The 12946-nt window shown below is 42.8% G+C and overlaps 1 protein-coding gene across 3 annotated transcripts in view; it reads left to right on the forward strand.

The window, feature by feature from the left end:
• ncanb (neurocan b) overlaps positions 1-12946 on the forward strand; it is a 183248-nt gene that overhangs the window by 75924 nt on the left and 94378 nt on the right. For all 3 annotated transcript variants that reach the window (XM_069522286.1, XM_020080468.2, XM_069522287.1), the window contains exons 3-6: positions 3859-4082; positions 4191-4359; positions 8945-9119; positions 11634-11761. In XM_069522286.1, the coding sequence (XP_069378387.1) occupies positions 3859-4082; positions 4191-4359; positions 8945-9119; positions 11634-11761 (696 nt within the window). The remainder of the gene's footprint in view (positions 1-3858; positions 4083-4190; positions 4360-8944; positions 9120-11633; positions 11762-12946) is intronic.

Consider the following 12946-nt stretch of genomic DNA (forward strand, 5'->3'; position numbering starts at 1 on the left):
CAAAGATAAACATTTGTCTAAATAAAGTGGACGGAGAGAGTGAGAGGGGGGAGGTGGGAATGAGATTGCGATTGTGAAGGTTGGTTGGCTTCAATTGTGGCACTGTCTTGCTGTTGGGCAACATAAGTAACGAAATGTTACCTAAATGGTGCTCGCCCGGGTGGAACTTGGTGGGAAACTGGCAAGCACATTAAACATTATTGATGCCTCCAAGCTGAAGAAGATTTGCCTGTTTTTATTCCATGCAAGGTCTCTGCAAGGTGTTAGAAATTGCGTTTTTTCTTCTTGGTCCGCACACAGGGACAGGCACATGCATGACTCTGTGGTAAACAAAGATGAGTGCCACATCCTCCAGGGGGAGAAAGCAGAGAGAGGAGAAAGCAGAGAGACTGACAGTATAGGGAGTGGAGTCTGATCGGTTCTGAGTGAGTGAGTTTAGAGAGAGAGAGAGAGAGAGAGAGAGAGTGTGTGTGTGTGTGTGTGTGTGTGTGTGTGTGTGTGTGTGTGTGTGTGTGTGTGTGTGTGTGTGTGAGCATGTGCCACCATGTCAATCTTAACACACACCTCCCGAAACACAATAATGCATCACTTGTCCCTCACTCGCCTCCTCTCACCGCTCTCACTCCTGCACCGTGTTATGCTGGAGTCAATTGTGCTTGTTCATCTTTTCCATTCCCTGTTTTGCCCCCGTCAGTGTGAGAAAAAAATGTACAGTGCCGCTTCTTTCAGGTAAAACGTATTTAATAGCGAATAACTTTTCATCTACCCCTACTCCCATTGCAGAGAATATTGCAACACTGGCCTTGAGGAACACAATCTGTGTTCAAAGAGACCGTTTGTGTTCAGCAATGTCATATAACTCACAAAGTGTCATTTTAACCTGCAGTTTCTGTGGGATTTTGAATATTTTTCTTTTGTCTTTTAAAATAAAATTTTATAAAAACATACTATATTTATTTAAAATATGCATTGGCCTATTTGCTTTCTAGTTAAATGTTGAACAACACCACTCTCATGTCTTGTAAGCATAAAAACGGAAAGCAGTAAGACAGCTAGTCTCAAATCACTGATTCTGTCAAATTGTACCAAATCTGCACTTCTAAAGACAACACATCTTTATTTAAGATGTGACAAAGAAAGTGTGAAAATGGACTGTATATAAAGATAGGCGATGCGTCCCCACTTCCTCCCAATATCTAGAAATGAAGCAAGAATATCTCAGATGCCATCTTTCTTATTCGGAGCTAGAGTCAGTGCAGGAGTGAGCAGGAGATGAAGCCACAGTATCAAGGTCCCGGTGATACATGCACTCAACAATTCGTGATGTCAGTCTCAGCTGTCAATCAATGACATTTCACTCTGTTTTTGCAGCATCACATAACTAACTAACCAGCTTTAGTGGAGAAAGAGCACTTCAACATAAGTCTGTGTGATAAGAATTACATAAAAGGATAGAAACCTCCAGCTGAGCTCCACTGGATCTATAGTGTTGTCTCACCTAGTTCAGCAAATGTGTATTTCACAAAGTTTAATAGAGCCTTACTATAATATACATATCAGATGTTGGTTAGCATTTGCTCACAGGTGGACATTTCCCAACATTTGGCCTAATATAGCAAACTAGCTGGTGAATGGGTTTTATTTCTCAGTTGAGAGATTCTGTCAATCTTCTCATGTAGTTTTCCAAAAAGAAAATTCTTATACACAAGTAACATAATCCTTCAGAAACTGTCTTGATCACAGTTCTTAGTGACCCAAAGTGCTTTGCTCATTTATTCCTCACCTCCCCTCTCTTCTGCTCTTATCCCGCTGCCTTTGAAAGCCTGATGTTTTTCCACGGGTCGTCTCACTCAACGGGCTTAACTCTATCTAAGAGGCCAATTCAAAGCACAGGCCCTGTTTGATGCAAGCATGCGGAGCGACACAGATCAGTAGATCAGAGACATTGTCTCAGACGATGACAGTGGGAGAAGCAGAGAAGTGGGTATTTATATGCCTTTATGTGACCAAGGGGAAAATTTTATGTGAGGGTTGATGTTAAGGTATCAGGGAAGAGGCACTCAACCTTTTAGCTTGACGACTGCAGGAATGAGCAATGACAGGCATTCATGCATCTGCTATTTGTATGTGTTCAAAGGCACAGTGACTATCCTGTGAGTGTGGGCCTGTGTGTGTGTGGCAAAATGTGATGGCAGTCAAAGACAAGGAAAGTCATCCAAAGTTGAATCATGAAGCGGCTCAGAGAAAAATCGAATCTTGAAAATAAAACAAACATGCATTGTATCTTTATACAAAAGCTAAACATGAAACAAAAATGAGATGAAAAATTGTTGGATGAGAGGAAGAGCTGAGTTGAAATCATCATTTGAAAGCCGGCAGGCGGTCGTACTGCGGGAGAGGAGGCAGGAAAAGAGAATAGCAGGAGATGGAGACAGGGATGCCGGAACAGAGAGGCGGACGGAGGGGTTGAGCGACACTCACAGCAGTGTGCCTGTGACCGCTGGAAAGAAATTGTTCCACCAATCTGCCATTTAATTACAGACTGGAGGGGCCAATGCTGTAGCATGTACAAATTTAACATGCATCTAATCAAACAGGCGTGCAGCAGGACCACACACACTGTGTGCACTGTATACTGACACTAATGAAAATAAATAAATCGTCTCAAATCTCTCCACCATTCAACCCTACTGTCTGTCTCACCCACTGATCCTTCATCTTTCTCTCTTTGTTCTCTGTCATGCTTCACTCATTTTTACAGCTTTACATCCTATTGTAAAGCGTTAGCATGGATTAAAAGAGCCAAGCTCTCTGGGAATGCATGTACTGTCACTGGACTTTAGGGCCGATGAGAATTAGTGTCTTATTTTACCAGTTTCCTCAGAAGTAATTCTGTTAGAAAGAAAACAGAGATAACAGATGAGGTTTGACACTTACATCTTGTTACTACATGCGAGTGAACCAGAAGTGTATTTATTCAGATGGAAACCTCCGTGATCTCTGATGTGTTGCGAAACTCCTCCCCTTCACTATTTTTCGGTTCTGAATTGCCACTTTTGTGGTGGAAGAAAATGGACACAATTAGCCTTTCTCCCATGTCTGCAGTGGCTCTTTTATCCATCCCTAAAGAAAATCATTTCTGTGCATTGAACACTAGGGGGTTAAGTCCGTGTATGACTCACATGCTGTGCACACTGGATAACCATATACAGCTAAAAACACATGTACTGTACAGATGCTAGCAGCACAAAGATGATAACCTCTATTACTATTGTGTTAGAGTGGAATTCACATTTCATTTTAAATGAACCACCTCTGTCTTTTCAGCCGAGGTGACAGAGGATTATAGTAGGATATTAAGGTTTGACTCTACCGCTGTAAAATGAGTTTTACAGAACAAAATGACAGATTCCTACTCTGAATGCATCACATTCCCCTATGACCATAACCCCTTTCCCTGTCATCAGTGGCATTAATGAAAGGGATTTTTGTATCTCTGTGGTGCTGGTGGAGGTGTTACAAGGCTGCAAAGAGGTGGTTGGTATTGATCCCACAATGTATATCCAGGTGTGATGTATGGTGTTTGAAGCACTTGCCTGCCTCCCACTGTTTAGTAAGAGCAGTAATGGTCCTCTGGATCAATAAGTAATAATCAGAGAGGCACAATGAGCCTCTGTTCTTTCCCTCTTTCTTCACAATCAGGAAGAGCTAATGGAACAAAAGAACCTAGAAGGAAAACGCATGTTATCTTCTACAAGAAGCAATTACCCAACATATCTTCAACGTAATGAGAAATAACATTCTGTAGCTTCATTTACAAGACAACATTGATTATCTTCTCTCCTCTGCTCTCCTCAGGTGTGACCAGTGCCGATACTGTGGTGAATATGCGCAAAGTGACCCATCAGACCATAAGCGAGGAGCTATCCAAGACAGTTCTCCTCCCCTGCCTCTTCACACTCCGCCCCAGCTCATCCCATGAACCCCCCAGGATCAAGTGGACCAAGGTCTGGGGCCAAAGAGGCTCTGACGGCCTGCAGAAGGAACAGTCCGTCCTGGTGGCCAAGGACAATGTGGTCAAGGTTCGACTAACGATGAGAGCGAAGTGTCTGGCTCAGTGATGATTTAGTTGTTTACAACATTCATTTTCATCATTCCCTTTTCCCCTCTACCCCCCTGTCCTCTCTCAGGTGAAGAAGGCCTTCCAAGGTCGTGTAACGTTGCCTGGTTACAGCATCAATCGCTACAATGCCAGTCTTGCTCTGACTGGGCTGCGTTCCAGTGACTCTGGTTTGTATCGCTGTGAGGTCGTGGTGGGCATCAATGATGAGCAGGACACAGTTCCCCTGGAGGTCACAGGTGAATAACACACACTCTTATACCCTTAGGCAGCCATTTTGAATTTAACTCACACTGGGCTTGGGAAATGTCATGCTCCAAGCATACCTTCACTCAACAGTGTACAGTATTAACAGGAAATGCGTTGATTATGATAAGGTCACAGTGGTTGTTTTGTATAATAAGCACTTTGATAGCTAATAAATCTATTGTGTCATTAATTAATTGAGGTAACACAAAAACAATTAGGCCTGTACACACATAATAAAAGATTTTATGTTAAGAGCACACATCATTGAATATATTATGAAAACTCTTCCTTGTTCAGGCACATTGTGTTTCTCAAAAATGCACAAAAAAAACTGAGATCTGATTTTAGCTGGGCCCAGTGCCACCGTGGTCCCACCCCTGGATCCGCCTGTGATAGATATACCATAACATTTAAATAAAAGTACAGACAAGTGGTGTGATCATTTCATATTCAGGGGGCACAGTGATAAGTATGAATGTTTTTACAGTGCTGAAAATGATGACTTTAATCCAGTTCAGTGATCACAGGCCTTGCAGAGTTAGATGGATTGACAAGTCTGATGGGAATGACCTCCTGTACTGCTCCACTGTGGTCAAGGGTGCTGTTAAGCTTGTCAGGTGTTTTTTATTCATTTTCAGTGATTGTCTGTAGTTTTGCCGCCATTGCGTCCATTACCACTTCCTCCTAAGTGCTGAACTTTGATCCAACCACAGACCCAGCTTTTTTATTCAGTTTGTTTAATCTGTTAGCTTTGATCCCTGCACCCCAGCACACCACAGCATAGAAGACGGTGCTCGTTTAGGAATGTTAATAGTGGACACTCGTACTCATAAAGCATTACTGTAATATAGAGAGGGAGGAGAAGAGGGCAAGCAGAAAGTACCCTTGTAATCATGATTATAGTCATAGTAATTAACCAGTACTCAGCACCATTTATCTCATTATAAACGTTATGCATGTTTTTACCTGCACATACTATTGTCTGAGCACATCAACACTCCACTCTTTGGTTGTTACAGCTCCCTCGTTTGCTCTCAAGGTCTGCCACTATGAATAATAATGACCCTGGTTTCCATGTCAGACTTAATAAAGCTATTACAGCCAGAGCTGTTGACTGTCCGTGCAGAATGTATGATGATGGGGGAAAAGGTGAGGCAACTAGAACACATTAAACATCATTGACCTGGTGCCACTCAGGTGCTGTTCATGTACTGAAAGCATAATGAAACCAATAAGCTAGGATCCCAGCAGTTTGCGATATTGACAAATAGTGTTACTCCGAGAGCTGTGTATGGCTCTCAGTGCCTTAGCTAAATAGACAACCCATTTAGTGAATTATCCGTATCCAGGACACCCGTTTTTCACCACACCACCAAAGGGCACTTCACTGTAGTGTAACAATAATTACTGTGTCAGAGTATTTTAGCTGCGGAGCTTTCATCAGATTCTTTCCAGGTCACTCACTACTTTTAATAATAAGCTATTATCATAATGACCACAGGGAATCACACAATGCATTAGCCACTATACACAATGCTGCTGCTCGCCACAAATCCATGGTAATGCGAACAGCAGCTGGAGAAAGCCCAGTAGCCTTAGACACAGCACGCTACAATGACTACAGAGTCTGCAATCCAAGGCATAGCCTCTATTCTACTCCCTGGACATGGCTCACATGTGGAAGCATGTCTATGTGTATGCACTGGCACAAGCCTCTGTGTCTGTATAATTTCCATATTTCAGCAGGCATGCTTTCTGGTTGTCTCAGACGGGTGGAGCACCGTAACCCCTCTCCATAAAACACTTTTTTTTTAAAAGATTTAGTAAGCAAGACCCCTGTCACCACGCTTGGTAGACCCCATATTCTCCCCCTTTTGGCCAATCGATTAACGCACAAAGGGAAACCAATTACGAAGCCAGCAAAGAGTAGCAATGTCCAGGGCTTAATCTTAATTGGCAGTCACACTACATGACAGACCGGCGCTGTCTTCACACAAATTCTACTCAGTACTCAACGTATTAATTAGCAGGTATTGATACTGCTCGGCTATATCAATATCATATTAATCCAAACTGCTCTCCTCATAAACTCACTTGTGTGTTTAAGCCGTGGTGAGATGCCCTCTCCTCTTTTTATTTCTCCATCTTACCATCTCTCTGTTTTGTCCGTCGTCCTCTTGGCACATATTGACTGGGTAATTGGCTGCGTCTCACCAATCACAACACAGTGCCATTGATTGTGTGTGTCAGCCATTGTCTGTGGTGAGATATGGCTGCCCACCATTAACTGGTGTGAGGAGAACAGATAGTACATCGGCACTGGGCGTGGCGAAAAGCTACTGGGATTGTTTGTGCAACCTCTGGGATGTAGCAGACTTTTAGCGTGGGTCTATATAGTTTGTATATAATGATCCACTGTTTTTTTAGTTGGAACAATACAGGCCTCCAGATCAGCGTCAGTGATGCCTCATGTAGACTCCGTAAGTTTCTGGAAATCTTGTTTTAAAGAAATAGTTTTAACTTAATTGCTTTCCTATTGTTATTCTCAGTCTCATTCCTGTAAATACAATACAGTCCTGGATTGTTCACTATGTAAGGTTAGGGTGGCTAAAGCAGGAATAACATGTATGAGTTTGAAGGCTTTAAACAGAATGCTGCTCATTCACTTTAAATTGGGTGATGTCATGCATTGTCGAACTGCATTGTGGTTCTGTTGTATTGCTGACAGTGCGTTTGGTAGAAGTTGACACATCGGCCAATCAAACCATGTTTAAAGACTTCAGCGCAGGCGCTAGCCAGTCAATTCAGGTTAATGCAAAAGAGAGGCTGAGGCAGTTGGTGAATCTGGTCACGTGTTTCTCTGATTGTGGATTTTATTTCCCATGTACTTCCCTTTAGCATTGCATATGATTGCCAGCATGGCACACTAGTCTGAAAGCCTGCTATGTTGTGTGTCCCAAGCATGAAACTGTAATTGCTGTAATTATTACGATCGTGCCAGCACCATTGGGCAAGCGTTAACACGATCCATGTGTGTGAGTCCTGTGTAAGGACTGTCAGTAGGGGAATAAGTGAGCCTGTCTCTCCATTATTCACCCACCAGCACCTCAGACCACAGCTTGTTGTGATACAGAAAGGAGATATGGTGCATAGTGACTTGTTGGTTGGCAGATTTTGAAACTTTGGATAGAGGCTCACGAGCAGTTTCACCCTTTTTCAGTCTTAGTGCTAAGCAAAGGCACCTCATATTCATTGTACACGAATATAAGTGGTACAGACCTCCTCATATAACAGAAAGAAGAAAAAAAAAGTTTAGAAACAAATTAAAGTTAACTTAACTTCACATTTTTAATAGTGCGGTGTACCAAGAAATAAGCAACATTTCCAAGAGGCAAGGGACAGTGACTGCCACAATGAGGGCATCATACAGTCACCAGTGGTGCCTTCCTCTCCCTGGAGACTGTGTGTGGATGCAGAGGGTAAAAATAGTTGGATGAAGAACTGAGTATCTAACCCTCCTGTGGAATGCGACCATACTAAAAGGAAGCCAATTTGTCTCTCTGGTGTATGAATTAGCCAGCGAGCTGTAGAGTCTCTGTTTGAACAAGATCCCAGAGCCACAAAGGAAAAAGGATGGAAACCGAGAAATTAGGTAGAAAGAGATGGAAGGAAACATTTTCTGCTCCACATGTAAGGATAAGACTAAGATGACAGACTGGTTGGAACTGTGTCTGTGTGAGTATGTCACACAAACACACAAGGCCCTGCTTGCTTTTTGTGGCCATGGCTCGAAGAGCCGATGCTGAAATTATAAGCACAGGCCTCCACCTCACCAGAATCTCTGTCACTCTCTGAGACAGATGGACAAAGATAAAGGAGTGGAGTTAGAAGCCAGATGCCCGATGGCTTTTATGTCACTGATTGCTGCAGGGCGAGGTGAAGATGGACACTTGTGAAGCAATTCCAATCCCATTTAAGTGGAATATATGCTCCTTTCCCAGCTCAGGAATCAGTGTCTCATTCTTTTCCCAGGTTTTTATTCTCAATTTTCTTTTTTAACCACAACTGTTTGCATTCCTGTCGACTTCTCACCTTCTCTTTCTGTCATTGTGGTTCAGCACATGCATCTTTTGAATGCAGTGCATCTCTCTCTGTCTCTGCTTTCATCGTCTTTCCATCACGGAGGCAGGACGAGTGCAGCAGGATGACAGTGTGTGCGTCCTCTTAAAGCAGTAAAATAAACATCACCACTGTCTGTCACATGCTGTATCCAAGGGTAACATCTCTTTTCTCCAACGATAAGCCGACCAGCTCTTGGATGCAAATGAGACTGGCAGTGCGCGGGTTGCTGAGGCTCAATGTTTTTGTTTCCTCCTGCACAGATGAAACAATATGACGAGGGCGTCTAGAGGGCTTTGTGTGTACGTGTCTGTGAGCGTGTACATATTCATGTTATAATAGCTCAAGGTTGCAGTTCATAAATATTTCTGTAACCCAAAGGTCACAGGTCATAAATTGTGTTTTTTGGAGCACCCACCCTGTTTGTTATCATGTGTTATTATCTCTTTCCTCAAGGTGTGGTATTTCACTACCGGGCCCCTCATGACCGCTACGCTCTGTCCTTCACCGACGCCAAGAGGGTGTGCGTGGAGAACTCTGCAGTCATTGCAACACCAGGCCAGTTGCAGGCTACCTTCGCGGATGGCTACGACAACTGTGATGCCGGTTGGCTGTCTGACCAGACTGTCCGGTAAGGCTCAATTCTCTGGGTACAGGCGCAGCAGGTAGTTCAGAAAGCCAAAGATTAAGTGTGATTCTGTTGGAAGGAGGACACTCTTTGCTATCACTGTGGTTACTAAGGTGATGTAACAGAGTCATACTGTCAGCAATCCTCACAATCAGAGTAAAGACTGATTCTTGAAGAATAGTGTAAGAAAAGACAATGATGAATACTAATTTATTATTAATAGGCGGGAGCGAGTGACTGAGGGGTAGAGCGGTGTCCTCCAATCAGAAGATGGTTCAATCCCAGTGTCCTTGGGCAAGATGCTGAAAAAAAGTGCTGTTAATATGCACTGTATGAATGTTTGTGTGAATGAGTGAATGGAAATAAACTGTACTGTAAAGGGCTTTATAAACCATTTCATTAGTTTTCTGGTCACAAATAAATGTAGCTTCAGCTTGAGCACTTTTAAATGATAAATGTACATCTTGTAATTTATGCAGTACTAACGATGTTTCTGTCATTCGTCATCCAGCAACTAATATATAAAAATATACATTTTTGAACCATCAGACAAGGCTGTACGTTAACTTCTTTTGTACACAGCATAGGTGCTACAGAGCTGTGTGTGTGTGTGTGTTTGGTGTGCGCCTAACCTACTAACCCTCTCAAAGGAGAGCAACCACGTGGAGTTGTTTGTTGAGGCTTTGTATTAGTTCATTCACTAAGTTTTAATGTCGCTGTCTGAGCTCTACCTGTAGAGAAAACAGGAGGTTGTTCCGTAGCCATTGTGGGATTTGGTGTTAGATGTATAGACTCTGCTCAGACAAGGACAAGGTTTTTACTTGCACAACCGGTTACAGCTACAAAGTAGAATAGCAATGCGTCATCCATTCACCTCGCACACAAGCAAGCACACAAACCCTCACATCACAGTCCACACAAGCAAACGGCCTTGTTTCAAATACACACACAGTCTCAAAACTAGCACGGCAGATTACTTTGAAGAATAAACAACGTATATATCGCACTGCACAGTCCAGTGGGAGATGCTTTCTTGTATCAAACAGGAAACTTGAGACAAGAACTATTGTCAAGGAAAGTCATTGTGAGACTTGAGTCAAGTCTGCACGCAAAGCATTTCATATTCTATTGACAACCATTTCTGGCTTTTCTTGACAAAACAGTAATTAACAGTCCTGGAGAGAAGCTGTCGCTGTTTGCTGACAGCTCATATTTTTCTCTGTGTAAATTCATTTCGATAGAACATAGTAATAGAAATAAATTGTAAATTCTCTGCGCTTCTAAAAATATGTCTTAAAATAGGAACCTGCTGTATTGGGAAGTTTGGCAGCGTGAAAGACAGTTTGATCTTTTTGGAGATTTTATAAAGAGAAACACATAATTGCTTGTTTGCACTACGGAAACACTATAAACTACATTTGCCCTCTCTCTGCTGTCTGTGCGTCTGGGTCCCAACTGTCTTCTCCACATCCACATTTTAATTTCAAATCTCTGTTGCTCCAGAAGCAGACCTACTGCTGTCTTCCCAACAGTGATTCACAACCTTCTCCAGGCATAGCTTCCCTCCCCTCGTTTTCTTTCTCTCCTTCTGTCTTGCGCTCCTGTTGTTTTCACTCTGGAGATTTCTAATTGGTCCAGATCCAGGAGGCTTCGAGGGAAAGTGTCCAATTAAAACAGTGGGAAAAGATACAGACATCAGCCGTTGCTCCATCAGAAATAAAGAGGCTGAACCCAGACTAGGTTCCCTTGCTCTGCTCCGTGGTTTTATGACTCTGTGCAGAAATGCGTGTCTTCTGTGTGTATATTTGACTTTGTCGGTGCATTTGTGAGTGTGTGTACCTGTGTGTTTTCCAAGCACTCTATAAGTCCCTGTATACCCAGCATAATCTTTTAATCAGCTTCTTTGCCTGTGCCCAGGTGCTGCTGGAATCAATGTTCTAGAGCAATAATTGCACAGTCGGAGTCTGAATATAGTAAATCGCTGTTTTGTCGGCCCCACACTGCCAAGCTGCTGACGGAATTCCTGATTCTTTTAACCTCTCCTTGACTCCCTCTCTCTTTCTCTCTCTCTCTCACTTAACCATTACTGTTATGCTTACGTTGCTAGAGCATTTACCACATTGCAAAAATGCTAATGAAGAGGTATGGTAGGGTATTCATTTTGTTGAACCTCACGATGATTGCAGAATAATTAAAATAAGATACTTTACTTATTGAAGCGTTGTTGTGACGTGTGTGTACCTGACTGTGGCCTTTGTGTCGCACTCAGCGGGGAGATTTATGTGTTCATTTTATTCTTTCAGGGAAATGTATTTGGGTAAACTCTGTGAGGAAGAAATGCTAAAATTCATTGTATTCAGAGGAGGCGATGATAAAAGTTCAGTTTTCATCTTATTCTGTATGCGTGTGAACACAGACTCATCCCCTGGGAGCCAAGTTTCTCTGTGGCTGCCTCTTTCAAGGCCAGGCTATATTAATCTCCTTCTCCCTCCTTTTCTCTCTCGCTTCTATCCGCAGGTATCCCATCCAGTCGCCTCGGCCAGGTTGCTATGGCGACCGCGAGGACTCACCTGGAGTCCGTAACTACGGCAATAGGGCCCCCGATGAGCTGTTTGATGTTTACTGCTTTGCTGAGCAGCTTCAAGGTAGGACCATAAATTTGGATTTAGTCATGCATGCGCTCACTAAGCTATCGGTGTGCAGCGCAGGAACACTGTGACTGGGGCTTAATACTGTGGTAGCGCTGAAAGGTAGAGGGCAGAGTGAGAGGAAGTGTCAGGGAGTCCCTGGAACTGAAAGGGAGTCGACACTGAGTCCAGCTGACATGTTACGTTCTGCAGGAGTGTTATCCTTATACTATAATGTTTGATTCACTCAAACATTCACCCCTCCTCCTTTGCCCCTCCCCTTAAGAGTGATTACCCTATCATCATCATCTATCTAACATTTCCAAAAATCTCTGTCTGTTTGTGGATTGAATATGTTATTGGCTTCACACATGACTTGTGTACTGTTAAGGGACCAGGGAAGTGCAGTGTTGATTTTGTATGTAGCCATCAAACATGCATTTAAGGCATTCTTACACACTCCCTCAACTAAAGATGGAGTTTTCAACCAACTCATGTAGTATACCTCAATTACCTGACTAACTACAGCAGGGGAAAACTGCTAGTAGCACTTGTGCTTCCCTAAGCCTAACCCCAGCTCCAGAAATCAGCCAGAAATGAGAAGCCTGATATATAAAACCACCCCACTGTTTCAATAATAATCTGCCACCGCTGTCAATATAAACTGCATCAGGATGGAAAGCTTGACCGGCATAGCACCAGTAATTGGCAGGTTAATTCAAAAAGTGCTGCAGTGAACAGCCAATATGAAAACCCACTTCACCAAATCCAAATTACTTTGAACCCATGTGGAAGATGAGCTTCAAACCTCCTGCTATGTAAGGGAAAGTAAAATCATCATGTAATCTATTTTTGCACATCTAGTCTAGTTCACCATTCAGTTCAAGATGGGGCTGGAACGTACAGTATATTTAATTGACTTATTAGTAAATCGACAGGAAATGAATCATTATAGACTTAATATCTTGCACTAATAGTCATTCAAAACAAAAGAAAAACATTTTTCTGACATGATATTCGAAAAAACGGTCATTTGATCACTATGTACTGGTTCTAAACATGCCTGTGTTCACCCGTTTATTCAAAGTTTTAAGCTGGACCCCAAACTGGAGAATCAGTTGTTGCTGTTGATGTGAACTCACCTGTTGATGTGATGGCGTCACCGAGTCCCAGCAGCTGCTGCTGGTTTATTCAACGCTTATT

The sequence above is a fragment of the Paralichthys olivaceus genome, chromosome 3 (assembly GCF_024713975.1).
Source record: "Paralichthys olivaceus isolate ysfri-2021 chromosome 3, ASM2471397v2, whole genome shotgun sequence".
Classification (NCBI taxonomy): Eukaryota; Metazoa; Chordata; class Actinopteri; order Pleuronectiformes; family Paralichthyidae; genus Paralichthys; species Paralichthys olivaceus.